Source organism: Dunckerocampus dactyliophorus, chromosome 15 (genome assembly GCF_027744805.1).
Source record: "Dunckerocampus dactyliophorus isolate RoL2022-P2 chromosome 15, RoL_Ddac_1.1, whole genome shotgun sequence".
In the NCBI taxonomy this organism is placed as follows: domain Eukaryota; kingdom Metazoa; phylum Chordata; class Actinopteri; order Syngnathiformes; family Syngnathidae; genus Dunckerocampus; species Dunckerocampus dactyliophorus.
The window spans coordinates 26,651,622-26,677,958 of record NC_072833.1 but is presented as its reverse complement, the minus strand read 5'-3'; the positions used below and the strand labels follow the sequence as shown (position 1 = coordinate 26,677,958).

Genomic DNA, 26,337 nt, shown 5'->3' with positions numbered 1-26,337 from the left:
ATTGTAGACAGGAGAGGTGTCTTGTCGTATGCAGGTGAAATGTACTACATGTGTGGGGACTCATTGTACACAGGAGACGTACAGTATCTAGCTGAGGTGTCTTGTCGCACACAGGTGAAATGTACGACATGTGTGGGGACTTATTACACTGTACACAGGAGAGGTGTCTAGCTGTACACAGACGAAATTTACTACATGGGTGGGGACTTATAACGCCATAATATTATGAGGAAAAATAATGTAATTTTCGTAGCATGGTTTTGAAATAAAAAAAGAAGAAAATTATTTTTATAAGTTGTAATAAAGCAGAATTTTAGGTTGGAGAACAAGTCAAATTATTATAGGAATAAAGTCCAAATATTACGAGAAATAAATTATTATTTAAGAAAAAAATATTATTTAAAAAGAAAGTAAAAATATTTGGAAAATGTAAAAAAACCCCAACAAAAATGAAAAAACAGCAGTAATTTTACAAGAACAGTCAAAATATTGAGAGAAAGTGAAGTCCTAATTGTACGCTGTAATATGAGGAAATATTCAGTCATTTCAGTCATTTTAGTAGCATGGCGTTGAAAAAAAAGTTCTTTAAAAGTTGCAATATTATGAAAAACTAAACTAAATAAAGTTGTAATTTTTTGAATTTTAGGTTGCGGGAAGAAAGTCACTACGTGAATAAAGTCAAAATATTATGAGTAAATTTAAAAGATTATTTAAAAAGAAAGTTCAAACATTTGGAAAACAGCAAAAATGGAAAAACAGCAATAATTTTACAAGAATAATGTCAAAATAGTAAGAGAAAAAAATTGTATTCTAACAAGAAAAAAGTTTACAAGTTTAGCAATTTTACAAGAATGGTAATTTTATGAGGAAAACAAAAGTGGAAAAAGAGCAAAGCGGGAAGTTGATACTACTAATAATAACCTTTTTCACCTACATGGCAAACTGACGTGCACTTAAAAAAAACAACTTATTAGAAACAAAACATCAAAGTGGCAAAGTTGCATCCTTTCATTTTTCACTATGCTGCCCTTGCTGGAAAACGTTTGGACACCCCTGCTCTCTCCTCTATCAGCGCCACACTTCCCACAGGGGCCGCACTTGAGCTTTCACCAGAGCAAAGCCCCCCCAGCATCCGCCATCCTTTCATTGTTTCTGACTTGAGGAGCGCACGCATCCACTTTTCCCGCTCCACGCCTGGCGCTCACACGCTCTCCCGTTACACAAGCCTGCACCTGCATGCAAAAATAGCCTGAAAAGCTGAAAATGGAGCACGGTAAGAGGGATGGTTTCTGCCTGCGCCGAGCGGCTGGGTCCCAAAAAGGCTCTCAACGCCGCATAAATGTTTCATTAATATCACAGGCTAAGCACGTGTGTTCATGTGGACCACGAGTGCACCAAACCAAACCAAAGCCTGCCTTCCTTCCTTCTGTGACGCCCAGCAGCGACTCAATTACAGCGTCAAATTATGATGGGAATAAAGTCATAATATTATGAGAAGTCAATTTATAAACATTATTTAAGAAAACAGTTGAAATATTTGGAAAAAAAAAACAAAACAGCAAAAATGGAAAAAAACGGCAGTCATTTTGCAAGAATAGAGTAAATATATTGAGAGAAAAAAGTTGTAATCCAACAAGAAAAAGTTGCAATTTTATCAGAATAACGTCATAATATTATGAGGAAAAATAATAATTATTATAAATAACAATAATTTAGTAGCACAAATTATGAGAAACAAACAAAACAACGAATAAAGTTGTACATTTTGGAATATTAGGTTGGGGAAGAAGTTCTAAGAATTAAACCAAAATATTATAGGAATGTAGTCATAATTACAAGAAGAACATTTACAAGAAGAAAGATGAAATAGTCGGGGGGGGGGAAAAAAAAGCAACAGCAGAAGAAATGGAAAAAAAACAGCTGGAATCTTAAGAGGAAAAAAAGTCATATTCTAATGAGAAAAAAAGTTGCAATTTTACAAGGAAGTCGAAATATTAGAAAAAAATGTACTCTAATGACAAAAAAGTTGCAGTTTTACAAGAATAAAGTGAAAATATGCAGAGGGAAAAAAAAATTCTAATGAGAATAAAGTCACAATATTAACAGAAAAAGTTGTACTCTAACAAGAAAAAAGTTGCAATTTCACAAGAATAAAGACAAAATATTAAGAGAAAAAAAGTGGGACTTTTACAAGAGTAAAGTCACAATATTGAGAGAAAAACGTTGTAATCCAACAAGAAAAAGTTGTAATTTTCCGAGAATAAAGGCAAAATATCAAGAGAAAAAAGTTGTATTGTAATGAGAAAAAATGTGCAATTTTACAAGAATAAAGTCAAAATCATAAGAGAAAAGAAATCGTATTCTAACAAGAAAAAGTTGTCATTTGACAAGAATAAAGTCAAAATATTAGGAGAAAAAAGTATTCCAAAGAGGAAAATAAGTTTCCATTTTACAAGAATAAAGTTTTAGTATTATGAGGAAAATTTTATTAGCACAGAGTTGAAATTTTAAAGAAAAAAATGCTGTTAAAAAAAGTTGTAATACTAAATAAAGTTATCATTTTTGGAAAATCAGGTTGGGTAAAATTATTATGGAAATAAAGGCATAATATTACGACGAGTAACTTTTTATGCCGATTATTTAAAAAGAAATTGAAAATTGGAAAATAAAACAATTCTCAATTGGAGCGAGGTGCCGATCCAAACAATCTGCTGAGCTAAGGACCGCTACGAGTCAACTCTAATTTGAGCGGAGACGTGTGCTCATCTCTTTGGTATGCTGCCGTCTCACCCGCTGGGATAAGTCACATGACCTAAAGGGTGACGCCACGCCATCACAAAGGCCGGTTACAACAAGGGCATGGCAGCGCATCCGTATTGATCCCATCTGCATATAAATAACTTTGACTATCCTGGAGCCGTTTGCTGACGCACTCTCCAGAGGGATGGCCGGAGATTAGACAGATTCTCACTGATACTTTTGGCAGCACCGACGCTCCACACATTTCACATTTCCTCTCCTTTTTGCCGTATTACCGATCAATACCTGAGCGATACATGGCAACCGACTTCTCTAACCATCTTGCTTGTGGAGGGCCTCAAAGTAAGCTGACACGTACATACCTGTACATACCCCATCAACGTGATAGCCACTTGTAGCTTCCCCGTGGGACAAAAACGAGCTCCAAACTAACCAAACTGCTTGTAGACAAAATGTCACTGCGGTAGAAATTTGGGGTCGGAAGCTAACCTCTGCTTGATTTAATGAGCAGATTAGAAAAGGTGTGTGACTGTGAGGCATGGGCCAAGACGCGCTGGCCAACATTTAGGAAAAGAATGCTTCATATGGAAGGTCAGAGTTCAACCCTCAGACGGGCTGTGACAGTGATGCTAATGGAGCGTGCGGAGCAGAAGTGGAGTCTGAGCAGGGTTGCACACTCAATTGCATGCCATGTCTTCCCACTTGGCCACGGGGCTTCTGGGGCTGGGATGCCTCGCAAAGTCGGAAGAAGACACGTTTTTTTTTCTTCTTCTTTTTTTTTGGAGCTGTTTGTGTCCAGCCTCCAGCTATGTGAACTACTAGATACTGTCACCTTTTAATCTCACCAGATCTTGTGTCACCCCTAATATGAAGTACTCTACACTGGTCACTAGGTGTCAGTAATGTGACATTGATGACACAATAGCCACCGCAGGAAGTACTGTACAGAACAGGAAGGAGACGAAGGAACAACAAGTAACTCTCCCAATGCAAATTATGTGTCTATATTATGTCTTAAATGGCTTATTTTCTCTTATTATGTGTCTACTATATTAGGCAATAGGAGTGTAAAGGTGACTATAGGGGTGTTATTTTATGTCGAGAGGGCTCTAATGTTAAAACCTGTATTTAGAAGGTGGTAAAAAAGTTTTCTGTGTCTTATGTCTACTATGTTTGGTAATAGGAGTATAAAGGTGACTATAAGGGTATTATTTCATTTCTAGAGGGCTCTAATAATGTTTAAAAAGTGCATTTAGAAGGTGGTAAACAGGTTTTCTATGCTCTAACTACCAAAATATTCAAGACATGTCTAATTTTCTCTTATTATGTCTACTATATTGGGTAATAGGAGTGTAAAGGTGACTATAGGGGTGTTATTTTATGTCGAGAGGGCTCTAATGTTAAAACCTGTATTTAGAAGGTGGTAAACAACGTTTCTGTGTCTTATGTCTTTTCTCTTATTATGTCTACTATGTTTGGTAATAGGAGTATAAAGGTGACTATAAGGGTATTATTTCATTTCTAGAGGGCTCTAATAATGTTTAAAAAGTGCATTTAGAAGGTGGTAAACAGGTTTTCTATGCTCTAACTACCAAAATATTCAAGACATGTCTAATTTTCTCTTATTATGTCTACTATATTGGGTAATAGGAGTGTAAAGGTGACTATAGGGGTGTTATTTTATGTCGAGAGGGCTCTAATGTTAAAACCTGTATTTAGAAGGTGGTAAACAACGTTTCTGTGTCTTATATGTATTATTTTCTCTTATTATGTCTACTATGTCTGGTAATAGGAGTATAAAGGTGACTATAAGGGTATTATTTCATTTCTAGAGGGCTCTAATAATGTTTAAAAAGTGCATTTAGAAGGTGGTAAACAGGTTTTCTATGCTCTAACTACCAAAATATTCAAGACATGTCTAATTTTCTCTTATTATGTCTACTATATTGGGTAATAGGAGTGTAAAGGTGACTATAGGGATGTTATTTTATGTCGAGAGGGCTCTAATGTTAAAACCTGTATTTAGAAGGTGGTAAACAACGTTTCTGTGTCTTATATGTATTATTTTCTCTTATTATGTCTACTATGTCTGGTAATAGGAGTATAAAGGTGACTATAGGGGTGTTATTTCAAGTGTTGTGCATTTAGAAGGTGGTAAACAGGTTTTCTATGCTCTAACTACCAAAATATTCCATTTATAAATAAGGAATCCTACTTTGCGGCACCAATTAACCACGTGAACTAAAAACTAAAAACCTGCTTAAAGAAAAGCTAAAAAAAAGCAAAGAGTTAATTGAATGGTCTGATTGTACCTTACTCATTCCGATCGCCATACAATTCTTTTAACTTTGGATCAGAGTCTTGTGCAAAACACCAAGTGTATTTTCCCCATCTGAAAGCGCAGAGCGCTGTGCTGCTAGTGACACAATAATTAGCCTCCTCTCGCTCGCAGGAAAAGAAAAATCGATGAGCTACGCCGCACAGTCATTACTTGGAAAATAGACTAGCCTGTTTAAATGTTGATTTTCTATAGTGACTCGGTGTCTTTGTGCACCGGGCAGGAAATCGTTTGTCCTCGCAAGTGGTGGCTGATGTCTGGGAAAGGAAGTCTATGGAATGTGTCTCAAAAAGTCTAAAAGCGTGTTGACAAAAATACACAATAATATGTCAGTGGAGCCATTAGCTTGGCTACAAAAGCAGAGTTTTAAACAGGTGCAGACTCGGTGTGTAACAACAGGCTATCCATGGGGTCTTAAGAAGCCCACAATTCAATCATTCCAATTTAAGGCCTAAAACGTCAGAAATTCTAGTTTGAGTTTTTGTGGAGAACTTAGTTGTGGTGATCATGAAGGAGTAAGATCTCGACACGATACAAAATATCTGAGCGTGCGTTGGCCGCACTAATTACGTAGGTGGTGTGTATGTGTGTCGCATGACACACATCTGGAGTCCGCAAGTGCAACACACCAGAAAAACGTGCAAAGACGTATGACGTGTGGAAGTTTGTCTTGCAACCTGAAAAAAACGTTAGCGCCCGCAGAGTTTGTTTGACATGACAAAGAACCTCTGTGGTCGGTCTGCGGCTGGAAAGTCAGGCTGTAGGAGCCCAAACAACCAGCTGTGACCTATGAGAAGCACGGTCATCCCTGAGAAACTCGGAGTAGAAGCGCTGCTCTTCTGCATTCAGAGGAACCAGATGAGGTGGCTCGGGCATCTGGTCTGGATGCCTGGGCAGGTTTTCAGGGCACGTCCGACCGGAAAGACCCAGGACACGTTGGAGAGACTAGGTCTCTCACCTGGCCTGGGAACGCCTCGGGATCTGCCAGGAAGAGTTGGACGAAGTTGCTGGGGAGAGGAAAGTCAGGGCTTCCCTGCTTAGGCTGCTGCATCCGTGACCCCACCTCAGATAAGTGGAACAAGATGGATGGATGGATGGATGGATGGATGGATCCATGGATGTTGCACTTTCCTAAAAAGAAAGGTTGTCAAAGTGAACCCAACCATGACCTTAAAACGGAGGTACAGTATGTACTGAAGCGTGATTATGACGTAGTGGTAGTAGTAGAACGGTCTCTGAGGCCAGATTTGTGGACTTCAGTAACATTAGCATACTTTAATTCCTATGCAAATGACGAATGACTTTGTTTGCATGATGCAGCTCCTTTTTGTTGGAGCTTCTGCGCCTCACACTGATGCAGCAGCACGGCTGCTTGTTTGTCTGGGAATTGTTGTCCACGATCCGTTTATCTTAGTGTTGGATGTTAACTCCAACTTTGCTGTGATCAGGAGTCAGACTGCCAAGTGCAATCGGGCAAAGGGGCCCTTTGAAGCGCGCCGTGATTGGCCGAGCGTGGCGACTGCTTTGACAGCGCGCCTTGTAACAAGGAGCCACAGAAGCTCTCTAGGTCACCCTGTCTGCACAACTGTGTGTGTGTGTGTGTGTGTGTGTGTGAGAGAGAAACAGTACATCTCTTTTTAACGCTGCATGGTGAGAGACAGCATAGATTTGCTTTGCAGCCCTCCTGCAGCTCGCCCTCTTTAGAGTGAAATTCCAAGCTCAGTCGTTTCCCTTTTTTACTCCCCCAGTCCCAGCTCGTGTGTGGAATGCTAACTTTTTAAAACGCAATTAAAAAGTCACATGTTAGCAACAGGTGACCTAAATACAGTAACAAAAATACAAACGCAACACTTTCCAGGAGCCAAACTCAAAGATGTACGCAAAAAGGCCTATCGCTCTCAAATACTGTTCACACGTCTGTGTGTCAGCTAGCGTTCATAATTAATCATTCATCCACCTGACAGGTGTGGCGTGTCAAGATGCTAGGGGTGTCACAACATTAAAACATGAAAGATTTAGCGTTCAGAAAACCAGGCACTAGGCCTGGGACCATGAATCACACAATAAATGAAAATGAAGTAGATGATCAACACGTGTCTGTTTTCCTCATCTATCGCCTGCAAACAGGCAGGAAGAGGGTTCACTCTGCTTTGCTTTCAGCACCTTGGCACGTTTGTTCTATAGAGCAACAGCATGAACGGAATAAGCCTTCTTCTCAGTCATACAGTCTCTTTGTGTCAGTGGGTGGAGGCGGTGCTGCTAACATAGTGCAGAAGTGTATAACGTATTATTAATTTAATTAGTAGTTTACAATATATTGTCATATGTTTTCAATGTACTTGCGAGTCCATATTATGTCTTATTTATGTCTTAAATGGCGTATTTTCTGTTATGTCTACTATATTGGTTAAAAGGAGTGTAAAGGTGATCGTAGGTGTGTTATTTCATGTTTAGAGGGCTCAAATAATCTTCAAAATCTGTATTTAGAAGGTGGTAAACAGATTTCTATGTCTTATGTCTTATTTTCTCTTATTATGTCAACGACAGTATACAGTCAAACCTGTCTTAGCGGCCACCTTTATAGAAGGGCCACCTGCCTATAGCAGCCACTGAAAAATCCCCCCCAGCAAATTTACATGTTATAGACCCTGTGTATAGCAGTCACCTGTCCAACGCGGCCAGCGGCCACCCATTTTGTCTCCCTTGGTCAATATCTGACTGCATATAACGGCCAAATTACCAACTCAAGTAGAAGCTTCATGCACGAAAAAGTTTTGTTTTTCAATCAATGAAGGCGTCGTGTGTAGACTTTAATTACTGAGTCCTAGCTCAGTCACAATCATTCACAAGATCCACACAAACTGTCAGTTGTTCCTCATAAAAAAGCCGTCTTCTTTTGAGCTTGCTATTTCCTGGTCAAACATGTAACTTTAAGAGCATTTGCACCAAAACATTACCGCAAAGTAGGCTGGGAACAGGACGTGCTCCCAGCGACGCTACAATAAAAAAAAAAAACATATGCATGCGGCAGCGGGAGCAAAACTGAGTTCGGCTGTACTTAACTGAAGTATTTTATCAGTTATCAGTTATTATTAAGCCTGTAGCTTCCTTTTAGTAAGTAAAAACCTTGGCTATGATTGCACTACATTGTCATGTAGACCTACAAAGTACACTTGGAAGAACAAGAGGTGAATAAATGTATTGCAACTGATGTGAAACTGATGAGGGGTAGGATTAAATAAGCTTTGCTTCTTCCTACTCCTTTTTGGACGTGCAAAATTGTGAATTGTACTATGTGATGTGCTACTGTTTAACTCATGCATGTTCAGGATTAAAACCATGAACCATGATAATAACAAGCCTAGTAGTGCTGTACAACTTTTATCAGCAGTCCACAGTGCCCTCTACTGGTCAACATTATTATTATAATTTTTTTTCCCTTTTTTTTCTTTTTTTTCCTCTACTGGTCAACATTTAAACTGGACACCAACCTGTCTATAGAGGCCACCTGTCTATAGCGGCCACTTTTGCAGACTCCCTCTAGTGGCCGCTATAGAGTTTGACTGTATTAGGTAACAGGAGTGTAAAGGTGACTATAGGGGTGTTATTTTATGTCTAGAGGGCTCTAATAATGTTAAAAGGCATATTTAGAAGATGGTAAACAGGTTTTCTATGTCTTATATGTCTTATTTTCTCTTATTATATTTACTATATTGGGTAATAGAAGTGTAAAGGTGACGATAGGGGTGTTATTTCATGTTTACATGACTATAATCATTTCAAATAGTGTATTTAGAAGATGATAAACACCTTTTATATGTCTTATGTCTTTTATTATGCCTTCTATATTGGCTAATAGGAGTGTAGAAGGTGACTATAGGGGTGTTATTTCATGTCTAGAGGGCTCTAATAATGTAAGAAATTGTATTTAGATGGTTGCAAACAGCTTTTCTATGCTCTAACTGCCAAAATAACACAAATGTTTACAGTATATCGTTGTGGAGTATATGTGGACATTCTCATAGAAGAAGATCAATGTCATGCCTTCCTCAATCCTTATTTGCATTTTCTAGAAGAATGAAGGCTGGATGTTATCTCTTTGTTGTTTTCACAAGGCTTCAAGGTTTATTCTTTGCACCGCTGCTTCATCATTACCCACAATTCACTTCCACCAGCACATAACAACAACAAAGTGTCACATTTGGGACGCTTCCTTCCATCGGTGTGCGTTTGCGGCGTCAGTGGAGGCGAGCTGAGCAGACTGCGGTGCTCCTGAGCTTTGGCTGGATGAGTTCAATTAAAAAGGGCTGCCGGCGAGATATAATGAGATGTGTGTTGTCGCGGTGACAGGGGCACAGCCACATTAGCCCGGGACACCTTTGTTAGCGTGTGTTTGTGTGATTTAGTTACACAGGCCACTACATTCGGCTAAATCACCTCATGGTAGCCAGCTTTGGACGCGTAATAGCTGCACTTTTGTTTACCAGCTCGCTGGCGCTGTCTTGTCCTTACTGTGACAGGAGTATTGTCGTTGTCAAGGCAACCGCACTGCCAAGCACTCGCTCACTCATTCACTCTGTCCTCAAACAGCGGCGGTGGCAAGGAGGCACTTGGTAGATCCTCATGATGAGTGAGTGCCGTTTTAGGGCCTGAAGGAACGAGAGAGACGACCATTCACACCTACGGAGTCTACCGTGGATGTGACACTGGCTTCATGCTTCCTGTTTGACATCATCAAGCATGAAACTAGGGATGCTCCGACGATAACTGATTTCTGTAAAAAACAACAAGTAATGTGCAATTGAAATGTTGAAATTATAAATATAAGACAAATAATTAACTAATAGTGATGTAAGTTGGACAACCCTGCAACCCCCACACTCTATTTATGTTTTTTAACTCAGTCCTTTCATATTTCTTTCTATTTTCAGTGCGTTCTAGCAAGAGAAAACGAGTTAGCATGAGCCAGCTAACATTGCATGTCATGGGCGATACCTATTTTGACGATAAAGCCCTTAAAAAAAAAAACAACCATAAAAACCTTACAAAAAACTGACCTGTATATTAACCAAGCTGCAGCGATGTTGTTATTGTAGGGTTGCTGCAGGTCGCAACCATCGTTTAGGTGCACACCGCCACCTACTGTACTGGAATGTAGACGCGTTGTGCACATTGCCTTGTCACTACCGGGTAGTGACAAGCTTCCATCATTACAGAACACAGCAAGAAATGGATGTACAAGTAATACCGCTTTCAAGTTAATGCAATGGAGTTGAGGATAAGCGGCATAGAAGATGGATGGATGGATGAATGGATGAATGGCAATGGATTTGACTACTGCCATTGAAGGAAACAGCTCACCCAGAGAGAGAAGGCCAACGTTTGAACGGAATTAGGACGCTGTTGAATTCCGACACGGATTCACCAAGCGTTGGATTGTTCACCCACCAATGGGGAACATGAGCTGGAATTAGACCGTCGTGAGACAGGTTAGACAGATGTGTTTGGTTGTATGAAAAGTTTAAAAAAGCTTTCTGTGCACTAAATATCTCATTTTACATGTTTGTGTATTTCTGAGGTATAACGTGTGAGCGTTAAGTTGCTGTGTGATGAGTTTAATGTTGTTTGTAAGATGACACCGCGAGTCAGACTTGTAATGAGTAATGGCCTTGATAAGGTCGTCATGACTTTTTTCATAGCTCATGATTGGCTCCTGTCAAATAAAGAGCTGACTGGTCCTCACTGACTCGTGCGAGCCACAATATGCCACTTTATGATGTGGACACGTGCGGCTCATATAAGAACAAATCTGTTTTTTCCTCTAAATGTAGTGGGTGCGGCTTATACACGGGAAAATAGCATTCATCATAAATACATTGAAAAAATGTCAAGTTAATCCATGTAATCAGTATCTGCTGACCTCACTCATGGATGACGGGAAGCGTAAAACCCTGATTGGAGCATCCCTAACTGAAAGTATCCTTATAATACTACCTTTTGTGTTCTCCACTCCGTCCACACGTCGCTTCATGGCTGCCGCTCTTCTTGCATGCAAATATTCAAGTAGTGGTACGCTTTTATCTTCAGGTTCACGTGAAGTTCACCTACTCCTCCTCCACAAATGAAACCACGCTAATCCACCCAGCAGCCAGTGTAGCCCACCATACTCCAAGGAATGAGAAACTTTTTGCAAAGCGAATGCCCACCCAGTTTGTGCCACAGTTAGCTGGTAGCACCTTCATCCCCCTCGAGAGGAACCAGCTGCTGCCTTGTTTTGGACTCAAAGCAGGCTGTTCTTTCTGGGTTTGCCTCCCTGGGGGGTTTCGCACTGCACCTGCTGAGCGCACAAAAGCCTCATCTTCCAAATCATCCATCCATCTGTTGAGAGGAAACTGCTAGCATGGAAGCACGTGACTCTTTACATCGGGGAGGGGGGGTCCAAAGTTGTTCCTCCAGCGAGGGCCACATCGTGAAACATGAAAGGGATGATATTTAGGAAAGCAGCACATGTAGATATGCAAAGAAGTTATGTATATTTCATCTCGGGCATCTCGGCTTTGGCATCCAGGTAAAAGAGCTAACTTTCTTTCCCCAATTTTTGCTGTTTTTTTTAAACATTTTCCAAACTTTCTCCTTAAATAATCTTCATACATTTTCTTGTCCTAATATTATGACTTTATACCCATAATATTATAACTTTTTTTACTGTTACTACAAAAATTGCAACTTTATTTTGTGTTGTTTCTTTCTTATCATATGAGGGCTTTAATATTTCAACTCAATGCTGGTAAAATGACTATAATTATTTTTCCTCATCATATTACAAATTTATTCTCATGAAATAGAGACATTGTTGTCTTGTTAGAATTGGACTTTTTTTCTAGTAATATTTTGACTTTATTCTCCTAAAATTAGAGCTTTTTTTTTTTGTAGAAAAGGTTTATCAAATATATCAACCTTTTTCTTGTCAACTTTATTGTTGTAATTATGACTCTATTCCCGTAATATTTTTACTTTATTTCCAGAAAGTTAACATTTTTTCCCCCCAACTTAATTTTCATTTAATTTAACAATGTGTTTGTTATCATATTACGACTTTAATATTTCACCTCTACACTACTAAAATGATAATATTATGAGTCTATTCTCATGAAATTGAGGTACAATAGGACATTTTTCTCTTAATATTTTGACTTGATTCTCATAAAATTACACTTAATTTTTTAGAAAAAGTTCCCCAAATATATCAACCTTTTTCTTGTAAACTTTATTGTTGTAATTATGACTTTATTCCCATAATATTTTGTCTTTATTGTCATAAAAGTACAGCTGTTTATATTGTTTTTTTCGGGGGGGGTCTCCAACTACAGTCTATTCAATTCCCAAAATATTATAACTTTTTCCCCAACCCAATTTTCCAAAAATTACAGCTTTATTTTGTGTTGTTTGTTTCTAATCATATTACAACTTTAATATTTCAACTCTATGCTACTAAAATGATGTTATTTTTTTCTCTTAATATTACGAGTTTATTCTTGTGAACTAGAGTGTCTTTGTCTTAATATTTTGATTTTATTCTCATAAAATCAGAAGCTATTTTATTGGAAATGTTTTCCAGTTATATCAACTTTTTTCTTGTACATTTTCTTCTCGAAATGATGACTTTATATATTCATTTTGACTTTATTTCCATAAAATTATTTATTATTATTATTATTAACAACAACTTTGTTCATTGTTTTGTTTGTTTCTCATAGTATTCCAACTTTTTTTTAATCTGCTTTTTTCTTGAATATTTCAACTTTATGCTCCTAAAATGACATCATTTTTCTCAAAATATAATTTAACAAGGAAACTGAAGGCAAAAGAAAAAGGACAAACAGCAGTAAAGAGAATAAAGTATAAAGTAAGAAAAAATAAAAGGTTGTCATTTTACTGGAATAAACTAATATTTGGAGAAAAAATGACTGAAATTTTGTAGCATAAAGTAGAAATACTTTTTAGAAATACTTTTTTAAAAGTTGTAATATTATGAGAAACAAGCAAAACAACAAAGGTGGAAAAAGTTATAATATTGTGAGAATAAAATCAAAGTTTTATGGAAATAAAGTCATCATAACGAGAAGACAGTTTACAAGAAAAAAGTTGGAAAACATTTTGGAAATGAAAGTTAAAATATTGAAGGATAAAAGCTGTATTCTAACGAGCAAAAAAAGTCGAAATTTTGTGAGAATAAACTCCCAATATTATGAGGAGAAATAATATTTTAGCAGTACAGAGTTGAAATATTCAAGAAAATATGTTGTTTTTTTTAAAATTCATAGTACACTAAGTCCCCAACTTGTGAACACAATTGGTTCCAGACGACCGTTCTTATGTCCAATTGTTCTTAAGTAGGGGAAAAGGTAATATTACCAATGATATAGGTACTACATGGACGTGTATACATATACAGTATATGTGTATGTATGTAAATATGCGTTTGGATGCAGTAGTAATATTAAACCAGGATCATTAATGAAAAAAACAATAATAAAAGTGATATAATAATACGTAATGATAAATGTTATTTACCTTTGAAGAGGAGTGGTCTAGCATATGTTGTTGTGGAGGAGGAGGACTTATTGGAAAAAAAGGACAAATGGTGGTGGTGGTTAGACTCTTCTAAAAGAGGTAGTGTTCTGTGGCTGGTGTAGAATTAAGCAGGCCTATTAACTCTTCATCAACTTTAATCACACGCTCTGTCCGGGTTGTATCATTTAGCTTTCCATTTAGCTTTACACTGTATCTCCCCAGTCTAACTCTTCCTCTGTTGGTCCCATTAGCAGTGTCACAGTGCCCTCTACTGGTCAAGCATGTACAGTAGCAGTAGAAATACTGATTGAGCGACTACAAGGCAAAATAAAATCAAATACAGACCAGTTGGCTTGTGTTCGTATCCGCGAGTGTTCGCTAGTCGGATGTTCGTAACTTGGGGACCTAGTGTATATGAAACAAACAAAAAAAATAAAGTTCTAACTTTTGGAAAATAATTTTCGGGGGAAAAAAAAGTTATAATATTACGGGAATAAAGTCATAGTGTTGCGAAAAGAAAATGTACGAAGACTGAAGAAAGTTGAAATGTATTGTATAGTTAAACTTATTGATTTATTGATTAATAATCACAACTAGGGATGTCCGATAATATCGGCCCAATATTAGCATAAACATGCAATGTCAGTAGATATTGGTATCAGGTTTTTCCCTATAATGAAAGTTGGTTTTAAAAAACTGCTATATATGTACGGCCATGGGCTCCCCTACTGGCTACTTGGCTCCCCTATCCAGCGGCGTCAATACGTGGAAATACTTTGTATTTTGTAATACTTTAGGTCATTCCTGATGATCATACACAAGGAGAGTCGATGGTCCTCACAACAAACGATAAAACAGAGACAAACTCGAGTCACAGTGAGCTGAGGGAAGCGGCGAGCCAGACACACCGGCTCATATTATGCCATATAATTCATGAAAAAATGACGATATTATCGATTATCGCCGATGATTTGTAGCACAATTTCTTATGGTGACAGGCCATGACAGATGCCATTCACAATGAGACAGGAGTGGAGGCAGGTGGCACCAATCAGTTTACTCTCCACTCAACTCAGCGACAAGCAGCAACTCTTTAGCAACAGCTAACTGGCTACAACAACTTCATGACCCGGAAACGGAAGTACACTTGGTGAATGTCTAAAACAATATTGTGGGTCACCACAATGTGTTAATTCCATGAAAGGAGACATGTGATGTTACACATACCAGTATCGGTTGATATCGGAATTGGAAATTGAGAGTTGGACAATATCGGCCTATCGAATGTTGGCAAAAAGGCCAATATCGGACATCCCTAATCCCAAGCACTGGAAGTAACATAAAGTCATGGAAATTGCAGGAACCGATTGGATGGCACAAGCAGACTTGAGGGCAGGCCAGCGGGGGCCAGGAGACGGCGGGGGGGATTGACTGTCCTGGTATGAGTACGTCCTGACGTGTTGAAGGCTCAGCAGTAGAGTTTATTGGGTTGGGTTCTGGTTTTCCGAGAAGGACAAACGCAGTAAGCCAAGCAGGAGTTGTTTCTGCAAGATTCCAGGCAGAATGTTGGCAGTTAAGCTGCGAATGTGGCAGGCGATGGTGCGTGAAACCGATGTAGTACCCTGCCTTGTGGACAGGGGGAGCTTCTAGGTCTGGGATCTTCTAGAAAAGAGGACTCTCTCCCAGCGTGATCATCTCCCTCACTCTTCCTTCCCTTGCTCTTGATGCACTCTCCTCACCGCCTCCCCGTCACTCTTATTTTCCACGCTCCCCTCTTCCTGTTCCTGGCTTTTTTTCACCGAGCACACACACACACATGCAGCGAGAGAGTGGGAGGGGGTACTTGGCTCGCAGGCTGACTGGTCGCGGCTCGATTGCAGCGAGAAGAGATTGAGTTGGGTGACCGGCAAAAATCCCAGCGGGAAAGATCCGTCTGCCGCGGCCTTTCTGACAGCAGATGCATCGGGGACGCTGTGGAGTGAGGACGCTATCTTTGCAAAAGGTGACATTTTGTGTTTGTGTATGTGTGTGTTTGATTTCCGTGCGTGTGCACACCTTTTCAGCATGCAGACCGCTCGCCTGCCTCGCTTTTCTCATGCAAATGCAAATTGGCCACTCGTGCTGGTCGCCGTCTTTGACGGAGGCGCAGATGCGCTCACCCGCTTCAATTCCGTTTCCTTCATTAGAATGCCGCAAATTAGTTGGGCTCTGATGGATGACACACACACACACACACACACACACACACACACACACACACACACACACACAGAGCAGTATGCACGCCACATGAGCGTGGTAATTCATACACGGCAATATATGCCTGGAAACTTCCAAACTAGGTTAGCTTGAATATTGGATTCACCTGCACCTTCTAGTCCAAGACCAGGACTTTGCTGAAGCTGTCTGATCCTTGACTTGACAAGCGACAGTCCTCAAGTAACGTCAATCAAGCAAGCCCTGCCCCCTTCCTCTTGCCGCCCGTCGATTGAAACGTGATTACACGAGTGCGTGTCGGCGTCGATGGATTTGTCGGGGGAACCCAAGAGGGGTCAAGTTGATGCTTGTTCTGTCTCCCCGCTCCCCTCCTCCTTCTGGCCCCCCCAACTGGGGATTGCGCCTTCGCCTTCCATCTCTCTTCTCGTCTGTCGCCCGCCTTCTTCACTTTAGTTTTCCCTCCATGCTGAGCCAGCGAGATTCCCTGGTTTGTAGTGGAAATCCATTCACAGCCAAAGCCCCACAGAGGGAGGGCATGGGGGTTTGCAGGTGATTAATGGGTGTACGTTCCACCGCGCATTCTCCAATTAACACCTTCACCAATCCATGGCTTCGTTTGACAGGTGCTGGGTCGCAGGTTGAGAGGGTACTTTTCTTGTTGGTTTGGTTTGTGGGATGATACACTCCTGACCAAAAATGTTAAAGCCTGTGGAAAAATGTCAAGAATGGACATTTTGCACTGTTGGATCTTAAGGAGGGTCTAAGCAGACCTTCAAAAATGCAAAAAGACGAAATGGGAGTGAGACAAAAAAGCAATTTATTGCAAAAAAGCATTCAAGTCCAATAGGCTGTTCATCAGCTGATCAAACGTTTAAGACCATAGCTAAAAAAAAATAGAAATAGAATTAAAATGTTGCAATACCTGCGCCATTCTTGTTAATGAGGTGAAAAACGGGTTAGGGCGTGCTTGATGCCAGTGTTTCCAGGAGGCTGGTGGGAATGTTGCTCCAGGTGCTGAAGATGGCTTCACTGCCTGGACCTCATGTCCATTTTTGTAAATCCATCCCCAAATGTTCTCCATTAGATTTAGATGAGGGAACACACAGGATGGTCCAAAAGAGTGAGCTTGTTCCTCTGGAAGAAGTCCGTTGTGAAGTGTTGAAAAATCAGACGAGGGCCTTCAGTCATGAGGGATGGCCCCTGCAGCGTCTCCACATAGCCGTCTGCCGTTTGACGCCCCCGCGCAACCTGAAGCTCCATTGTTCCATTTATGGTTCACTGTGCCGTGTAGAAAACATCTCAGGTGGGTTCTCCTTGTCATGCCAGTAACGTTGGAAGCCATCAGGTCCGTCAAGGGTCCCATGTTTGCTGCTGTCCTGCAAATTCCAAACCTTGAAGGAGACCAGGCCTTTGAAGAGCTTTTTTCTTCTTAAATGAATAGCATTTTTTTTAATATTTCACATTTATGTGACTAAAATTAAATGTTTTTTTCTCATAATCTTACAGTTGCACTTTTTTATTTCTATATTTTACACGATATCGTACTTTTTACAATATTCTTGGAAAATTACGATTTTTTTCTTGTTAGATCTCAACTTTTTTCTCCTAATAGTTTGACTTTATTCTTGTAAAATGACTGCTCTTTCGCCCCTTTTTGCTCTTGGGTTTTCTCCATTTTGCAACTATTTCAACTTGTTTCATAAGTTTTCATTTTTTTATGTTTAGACTTTATTCATATTTTATTATAACATTTTGCCCAACCTCATTTTCCCAAAGTGACAACTTATCTTTTTTGTTTCTCATACGATTATGACTTTAAAAAAACATTTTTTTCCTCTAATATTTCAACTGTGCTATTAAAATGACATTATTTTTCCTCATAATATCGTGAGTTTACACTTGTACAATTGCGACTTTTTCTCTTCATATTTTGACTTTGTTCTTGTGAAATTACTGCTGTTGTTTTCCATTTCTGCTGGGGGGGGGGTTTCCCAACTATTTCAACACTTTATTCTTGTAAAAAAATTTCTCACAAAATTTGGACTTTTAACTGCCAACTTTGTGTCCTTGAAGGAGACGACGTTTTTTTCCTTCTTAAAAGCCTTCTCTGGCAGGTGGTGTCTGATGGTTGTTGGACTGCACGCGGCACCTGTAGCGCCACAGCGTCGGTCCGCCCAGGGCATCACTCAAGCCAGAACCGCCGCCGTACGGGTGGAACTCATTTCAGCCGCTTGCATTCGCAATCTCGTCCTTTCGGTCACGACCCAAAGCTCATGCCCATAGGTGAGGGTGGGAACACAGGTGGGGGAGTGGGGGGGTAAATTGAGCACTTTGCCTTCCGGCTCAGCTCTCTCGTCACCACGACGGTCCCGTTCAGCGACAGGAGCTGTTCTTAGAATTTTGATCGGGAAGTATCCGTGGTGGTGTTTTGAGATTCCTAAACATGTGTCCCTGTTTGTCACTCTACCGGGCCAGAGTGGGTTCCTTTCCCTTCAACCTGATGCCTGATTCTTGGACTCCCTGTGTGTTCCTCTAGGAGGCGTGATCAACAAGGACCTGTGCCGCTACCTCAGCCTGCGCTTCCAGAAGGGCTCGGTGGACCACGAGCTGCAGCAGATCATTCGGGACAACCTCTACCTGCGCACCGTCCCCTGTGAGTTCCAGTGGCGTCTAACATGTCTGTATTGGGGGGGTAGAGACTTTGTTAGTTAGCAAAGATGCGCTTTAAGGTCAACCCTGCATTATTTACTGTGTTGAAGAGCTTTGCGGGTGTGTTGGCACGATGCACCATCCAACAAAGCAATGATGCTGGCACACTTGCAGACAGCTGTTGATACCCGGATGCTGGCTTGGTATCGCGGCTGTTTCTCATCGGCTTCAATCTGCTCTCCATGGGCCGCTGTGGAGGTAATTGATTAGTCGCTGGGGGGCTGATTTGGACGAGGCCTGACTCTTGAATATCAAGCGAGGGCTGCGTCTGTCTGTGACTAATTTGCAGGATTAACCGCATCGCGAGAGCTGACGCATTTCAAAATGAAAGGTGTGGAGTCTCCTGTGCTGGTGCAGACTTTATTAGTCGCTTTCACGCTGGATATTCTTCTGACTCCTTTAGTGAACATATGCTCATTACGTCTTTAAGGAGCTGTGATGGTTGTCGCGTACCGGTGTGTTAGCTGTGCATTAGCTTAGCTGCATCATTAAGCCCAACTCTCTGGCGGTTCGCTCTCTCCTTTTTTAAGAGCTGGAGCAGCCCTGAGCCTGCAGTCCTCAAGAAGAAGAACCAAACCATTTATAGCGGAACCTGACTTTTTTACGCAGCGGTTTTCGGATGATTGGGTTTTCGTACACTGTCTCGGTTATCTTACGGGCAAACAGTGCGCCTAACGAAGCAGTCATTTTGCAGAATGGAGCGCCCAAACAAAACATCTGTGCACTGATGACTTGGTCTCTCTGAAGAATGCATAGTTGGGACACCATAATCAATCATCCATCCATCCATCTTCTATACCGCTTCTTCTTCTTCTTCTATCCCAGCTGACTTCGGGTGACAGGCGGGGTACACCCTGGACTGGTGTCCAGCCAATCACAGGGCACATATAGACAAACAAGCATTCACACTCCCATTCATACCTATGGACAATTTAGAGTCACCAATGAAGCTAACATGCATGTTTTTGGAATGTGGGAGGAAACCGGAGTACCCGGAGAAAACCCCCCCACACACGTGGAGAACATGCAAACTCCACACAGAAATGCCCAGGGGAGAATCCAACCCAGGTCTTCCCGATCTCCAGGCTGTTACTGTGTTGGCCAACATGCTAACCACTAGACCACCGTGCGGCCCTTCATAATCAATCAATCACATGATAAATAAAAACAAAGTCGATATTTTTGCCAGCCTGGATATATTGACGTCATGCGTGTTTGTTTTCCTCCTCTCTCTTTACCAAACAGGCTGGATGACAAGAGAGTTCACTCTGTGCATCTGTCTCAACACCTGGGCGTGTTGGCAGGCCTGTCACGATAACAAATTTTGCTGGTTGGTAACTGTGCTACAAATCATCGATAATTGATATTATCTGCATTTTTTAGACCATTTTAAAATTAAATTATATGGCAAAATACGAGCCGGTGTGTCTGGCTCGCCACTTCCCTCAGCTCACTGTGATGGGTTTTGTCATTTGCTGCGAGGACCATCGACTCTCTGCTGGTGTATGATCGTCAGGAATGACTTCAAATCCAGGATATTTTTACCGAGGGACCTAACAAACTGATTGATTGTGACTGACTGTGACTGTGTGTGTAGTTTATTTGTTCACCGAACGCACACAAAGAACGATGAACAACTCTGTTTCTGTCTCCTTTCTACCTCCTGATAAACACTGTGTGCCCTGCGCTGATGAGGCGTTCAAGCGCACTGCGTATTTCTGTGTCCCGTGTGCTTGGTTTTGTTTCGGCCGCTGGCCGAGGGGCATGGAGGATGGGAAACGATGGTGAAGCGACAAATTGGAGAATAAAAGCATGTAAATAGACAAAAGGGAAATGGGCTGCGTGGAGAGAGGCAATTAAACGGCACAATAATGAGGCGGCCATCGTTTGATTGTTGGATGGAAGGCTTTTTGCCATTCCGTCCTGGGTGCCTGAGGAACTTCCTGTTCATGTAGAAGGTCAAATGATGAACTTGGTCGTCTTTGGTGAATAAAAGCAAAGACGACCCTGGTAAATGCTCACTTTGCAGCGCTTCCAGTGTGCTGATCCCGTGGCAGCAGTGACGCCTTTCAGCTCGGGAACATCTTAAGTACCGGCTTTAAAGAGGAACACGGGGTCGCAAATTCTGCTGCAGGCTTCCTGAAAGCTCTTAAAATATTCCGATGGTCCGATGTGCCTCGTATATCCCTCAAGCTGCCTGCTGCTTAAAGGAAAAGTGCACTTTTGTCGGGGGCATTTTGCCCATCACCCAAAGGAAAAAACACGTTACTTTTACAAGCATAAAGTTGAAATATTAAAGAAAAAAGATGTTATTTTGTAAATTGGTGATATTATGAGAAACAAAACAAAAGAAAGAGTGAAATTTTGGAATATTAGGTTGGAAGAAGTTAGAATATAACAAGAATAAAGTCCAGATAAAGTCATAATATTATTTCGATTTTAAGTTTTTTTGTTAGTTTTATGAGAAAAAAGTTGTAATAATCTGAGTAGAAAACTTGTTGTAAAGTTGAAATATCAAAGAAAAAAAGATGTTATTTTCTAAAGTCGTAATATTACGAGAGACAAGACAAGAATGAAGTTGCAATTTTTGGAATACAAGGTTGGGCAAAAGTTAGAATATGAGGAGAATAAAGTCCGCATGTTATGGGAATAAATTCATTACATTACAAGGAAAATAAAATGTAAACAAAAAACAACATGGGAAAAAGAGCAAAGGGCACTTTTGGGGGATTTTGCCCATCATCCACAATCCTTATAAGCAAACAAACGATTTCCAATAATAAAAAAAAGATTTACAAGCAAAAAAGATTGCAGGCAAAAAAAATGATTGACAAACAAAAAAAATGCAAACAAAAATAATGGATTTGCAAGAAAAAAGAGCAAATTCTGAAGTTTTGTGAGAAACTCTTGGTTTTTTTTTCTTGCAAATCTGTTTTTTGTTTGTTTGGACAAAAAGACACATATTTCGCTCCATAAATGTCACTGTAGCTTGGCTAATATGCAGGTCACATGATGTAAATGGAGCATTGTTTGCGCTTTTTGGAGGCTTTTTCAGAAGGCCTTCAAGGCGCAATAGGTGCGTCCCATTATGTGCATCATTCTTAGCTGCCTCTTTTTAGCTGTTTTTTTAAATATCTTTAGAACATAAAAGGGAAAGACGTGTGTTCACAGAGGGCGTGGACGTCTTGGGTGTTGTTTGTATTTTATTTGTTTTATGACACTCTTTGTCTAATCTACATTTTTTTTCAGTTGTGGAGGAAATGAAAAAAAGGATTCACAAAAAAGGGATTTGGGGATTTTTAGCCCCTGCGTGTGGTCCAGTATTTTATTATGAGAGCTTAATAACATGCAACCAATAACTGCCAGCGTGGAGATTACTGCAGAGGCAGCGATGTGTCGAAAATGTTGGCTGACGGCAAAATGTGCCTTTTGCAAAATCATCAGATACTTTTTTGTCTTCTTTTTTTTTGTAAAGTTAAACAGCTCTGTTTCCCGAAGCTTTATTTTTATGTGCAGCTGGTGTTGAGATTTGAAAAGATAACATTGGACCGCGTGAGGGGGGAGGAGTGGGGGTAGAAAATGCTTATCTTGAAACTGTACACGGACGCCTGTTGAGATGTGTGAGATAAATCTGGGCGCTTGAGAGAGAATGATAATAAGCCAGAGATCTGAAGTGCTTCATCACTGCAATTTAAACATAACCCTTGAGTGGGGAGAAAGTGGGGCGGGGGGAGTTGGCTGACAGGCAGACAGGTAAGAGAGGTGGCTGCTTCTCATACTAATGGAGGAACTTGGACTCAGTCGGGGAGGATGGGGGGGGGAGGCCAGCGCTCAGACAAATTGCCTGCTTGAAATCCAAGGTCAGAGCGTTAATAGCCGGGGCCCGCGTGAAATCAGGCCTATCGTGCCGTAATCCACGTAGATTTGATGTGAGCGATAGACGACGGGGGTTGGGTGGGTGGTCAGTATGCCAGCTAGTCGTGAAGAACAGGAATCCCTCCGTCATGGCTGGTCATTGCTTCCACACCCGCCCGCCATAAGTGAATTTCTGCAAAGCAGGATTCAGTATTTTCTTTTCTTTTTTCTTTTTTTTTTCGTCTTCTACATTTCCCAAGAAAAACAAATTGTTGTAGTTATATGAGGAATAATAAAGGTGTAATATTAGAAGGAGAATTCATGGTTTTTCAAAATATTATAAGATGTCATAATATTCTAAGCAAGAAGTTGTAATTTTGCCAGTATTAAGTTATTAATATTAAGTATTAATACGACAAGAATACAAAGTACAATTCACAAGGAAAAATGTTTAGTATTTTCCTTCATGTATTATTATTCCAAGGAAATAGTTAGTATGCACAGATATGAGAAGGAAGTCATAATATGACAAAAGACGTTTTTTTTAAAATATATATTTATATATGATATATATTATTATTATTATTATATTATCTCAGGATTCAGTTAATACATAAAATATTTTTTTAGTCATGACATAGAAAAGCTGTTTGCGATCTTGGAAATCCACTTTTTAACATTATTAGAGCCCTCTAGACATGAAATAACACCCCTATGGTCAGCTTTACACTCCTATTACCCAATATAGTAGACATAATAAGAGAAAATAAGACATTAAAAACCTGTTTACGACCTTCTAAATACACTTGATAACATTATTAGAGCCTTCTAGACATGAAATAACACCCCTATGGTCAGCTTTACACTCCTATTACCCAATATAGTAGACATAATAAGAGAAAATAAGACATAAAAAACCTGTTTACGACCTTCTAAATACACTTGATAACATTATTAGAGCCTTCTAGACATGAAATAACACCCCTATGGTCAGCTTTACACTCCTATTACCCAATATAGTAGACATAATAAGAGAAAATAAGACATTAAAAACCTGTTTACGAACTTTTAAATACACTTGATAACATTATTAGAGCCCTCTAGACATGAAATAACACCCCTACGGTCAGCTTTACACTCCTATTACCCAATATAGTAGACAAAATAAGAGAAAATAAGACATAAAAAACTTGTAGTTCCTTGTTTTTTTTTCTGGACAGCGTATTTCCTGCGGTGGCTATTGTCTCATCAATGTATTGTAATGGCGGCTTTAAATGGCTTTAGGTTGGCATTAGCCAATATAGTAGACATAATAAGAGTAAATAAGCCACATTCGACGTAAATACGACTCCTGCTTGTGTTCTCGGGGGGACCTTAGCGCCAGGCGGACGGGAAGTGATGTCGGAGGTTCCGAGTTGAGGTTTAGCTTGTCGCGGGCTATGACCCCATCAGTAGCCCGTGTTTTTATTATGATTATTATGTTATTGTTATTGTGTGAGATAATTTAAACTAACTAATCATTTAGCCATTTTTATGCTTGAAAATGCTTCATTTAGGCCAAGAATACATACAATTTGCTTAAATATGCTTTTTTTTAATACTACTAATAGTAGGCTGTATTCAGCCACGAAACAGCCATCTTTTATGAATTAATTATCAGTTGAAAAACTGCAATATCGTTAGGGATGACTGTGTGTCAATGATGTTATTTCAAATGTGCTTTTTTTAATACGCTGAGTCACAGCACAAGCAGGCGGTGCTTTCATCCATTGATTGAATAACTTTAGCACATGCAGCCTTTTGTTTTTGTCGAAAAATATGCAAAAGCAGAAAAAAGCAGTCAGGTCAGTGAAAGATGAACGTCAACAGGCTTCAACTCTCTCGGGTGTTCGCCTCCACTTCATTTGGTTTCTTCTTTTGCAAGCAAATGAGCACATTCATGCCTGAGCGTTTTAGCTCTCGTTGCTGGGCAAGGACAGACTTTCATCTAGACTTTTCCGACAGGTCAGCAGCAGGTGCTCATAAAAATATAGAGTACATGACCCCCATGGTGGTTTTTCCACACTGACTGCAAATGACATTTGTGTCGCCCCTGTTGGTTGTGTTTCCCATACATTAATTTATCTGTGGCGGCCCGCCACAACTGAATTTGGCACTACATGTTAGGTGGTGGTGTGCATGAAGGATGGAGCCAATCCGATTCAGTATCGGTATCAGGTTCTGATGCCGGTGTGATTCACGTATCGGAAATTGCAGATATCACCTGCCGAGATTTCCCATCTATGAGCCATGTCTGTGTTGGCAAAGTCAGCTGTGTCAGAACATCAGCGAACGTCGTTAGAAGAATATTGATGAATGTAGCTAAAAATATATCAGCAGAAGTAGCGTGAAGAAGATCAACAACCGTAGCAAGAAGAATATCAGCAAACATAGTCAGAAGAATATCATTGAACATAACCAGAAGAATACAGTCAAACCTGTCTTTGCGGCCACCTTTATAGAACGGCCACCTGCCTAAAGCAGCCACTGAAAAATCCCCCGCAGCAAATTTACATGTTATAGACCCTGTGTATAGCAGTCACCTGTCCAACGCAGCCAGCGGCCACCTATTTTGTCTCCCTTGGTCAATATCTGACCGCATATAGCGGCCAAATTACCGACTCAAGTAGAAGCTTCATGCACGAAAAAGTTTTGTTTTTCCATCGATGAAGCCGTCGTGTGTAGACTTTAATTACTGAGTCCTAGCTCAGTCACAATCATTCACAAGATCCACACAAACCGTCAGTTGTTCCACATAAAAAAGCCGTCTTCTTTTGAGCTTGCTATTTCCTGGTCAAACATGTAACTTTAAGAGCATTTGCACCAAAACATTACCGCAAAGTATGCTGGGAACAGGACGTGCTCCCAGCGACGCTACAATAAAAAAAACATACGCTAGCATGCATGCGGCAGCGGGAGCAAAACTGAGTTGAGTTGTACTTAATTGAAGTATTTTAGAATGTACTCACGTTATTTTTCATCAATCCTCATCCACAAATCCATCAAAGTCCTCATCTTCTGTATTCGACACAAACAAAGCCGTCTTCTTTTCCGTTCGCTACTAGTCTGTTAACTTGTCAGTGTTATTCAGCTCCGAAGCAAAGAAGGAAACTTCTCCTGTTGCTTCTGCCAACTTTATTTCTTGAACGCGGCCACCAGACAGCAGCTCAGAACACACACACATCTCTCAGCATCGTCTCTCCTTCCTGCTTGCCCACAAGGCAAAGGTTAAACAAGCCCCACTACATAGCTGTCCAGCCAATGCCTGTAAGAAATGACACCGTTTATTTCCTGGTGTGCACTGGTCAATACTGTAATGCCGCTTGTTGTGGGGAAGGAGAGACTCACGTCGCCGATGCACTTTAATGGCTTTATTAACAGCGGAGAACACTGCAGGACTTTACATCCACGCCAACATAAACACACTTCCCAACTCTCTCCAAACTCACAGCTAGCACTGAGCTTAGCTCTCCTGCTCGGGACGCCCACCGTCACTTCCCGTCACTTCCTGATGAACTAAAGCTGTACTGACACTCTGCCGTATAAAAAGTAAAATATTAAAAACAAGCGTAAGACATTACGAGCACAGCTTTGTTCTGTGGGTGGTGGATATATTCTATCAGTTATTATTAAGCCTCTAGCTTCCTTTTAGTAAGTAAAAACCTTGGCTATGATTGCACTACATTGTCATGTAGACCTACAAAGTACACTTGGAAGAACAAGAGGTGAATAAATGTATTGCAACTGATGTGAAACTGATGAGGGGTAGGATTAAATAAGCTTTGCTTCTTCCTACTCCTTTTTGGACATGCAAAATTGAGAATTGTACTATGTGATGTACTACT

General features: G+C 40.3%; 1 protein-coding gene across 18 annotated transcripts in view; it reads left to right on the top strand.

Annotated features, from left to right (window-relative positions):
- Nucleotides 1–26,337, top strand: part of magi2a (membrane associated guanylate kinase, WW and PDZ domain containing 2a) — a 179,735-nt gene that overhangs the window by 28,071 nt on the left and 125,327 nt on the right. For 13 of the 18 annotated variants that reach the window (XM_054752778.1, XM_054752777.1, XM_054752775.1 and 10 more), the window contains exon 2: nucleotides 18,426–18,542. In XM_054752778.1, coding sequence (XP_054608753.1) covers nucleotides 18,426–18,542 — 117 coding nt within the window. Of the gene's footprint in view, nucleotides 1–15,314; nucleotides 15,675–18,425; nucleotides 18,543–26,337 lie in introns of those variants that run through there. The other 5 variants (XM_054752786.1, XM_054752787.1, XM_054752784.1 and 2 more) reach the window with 3 other exon arrangements.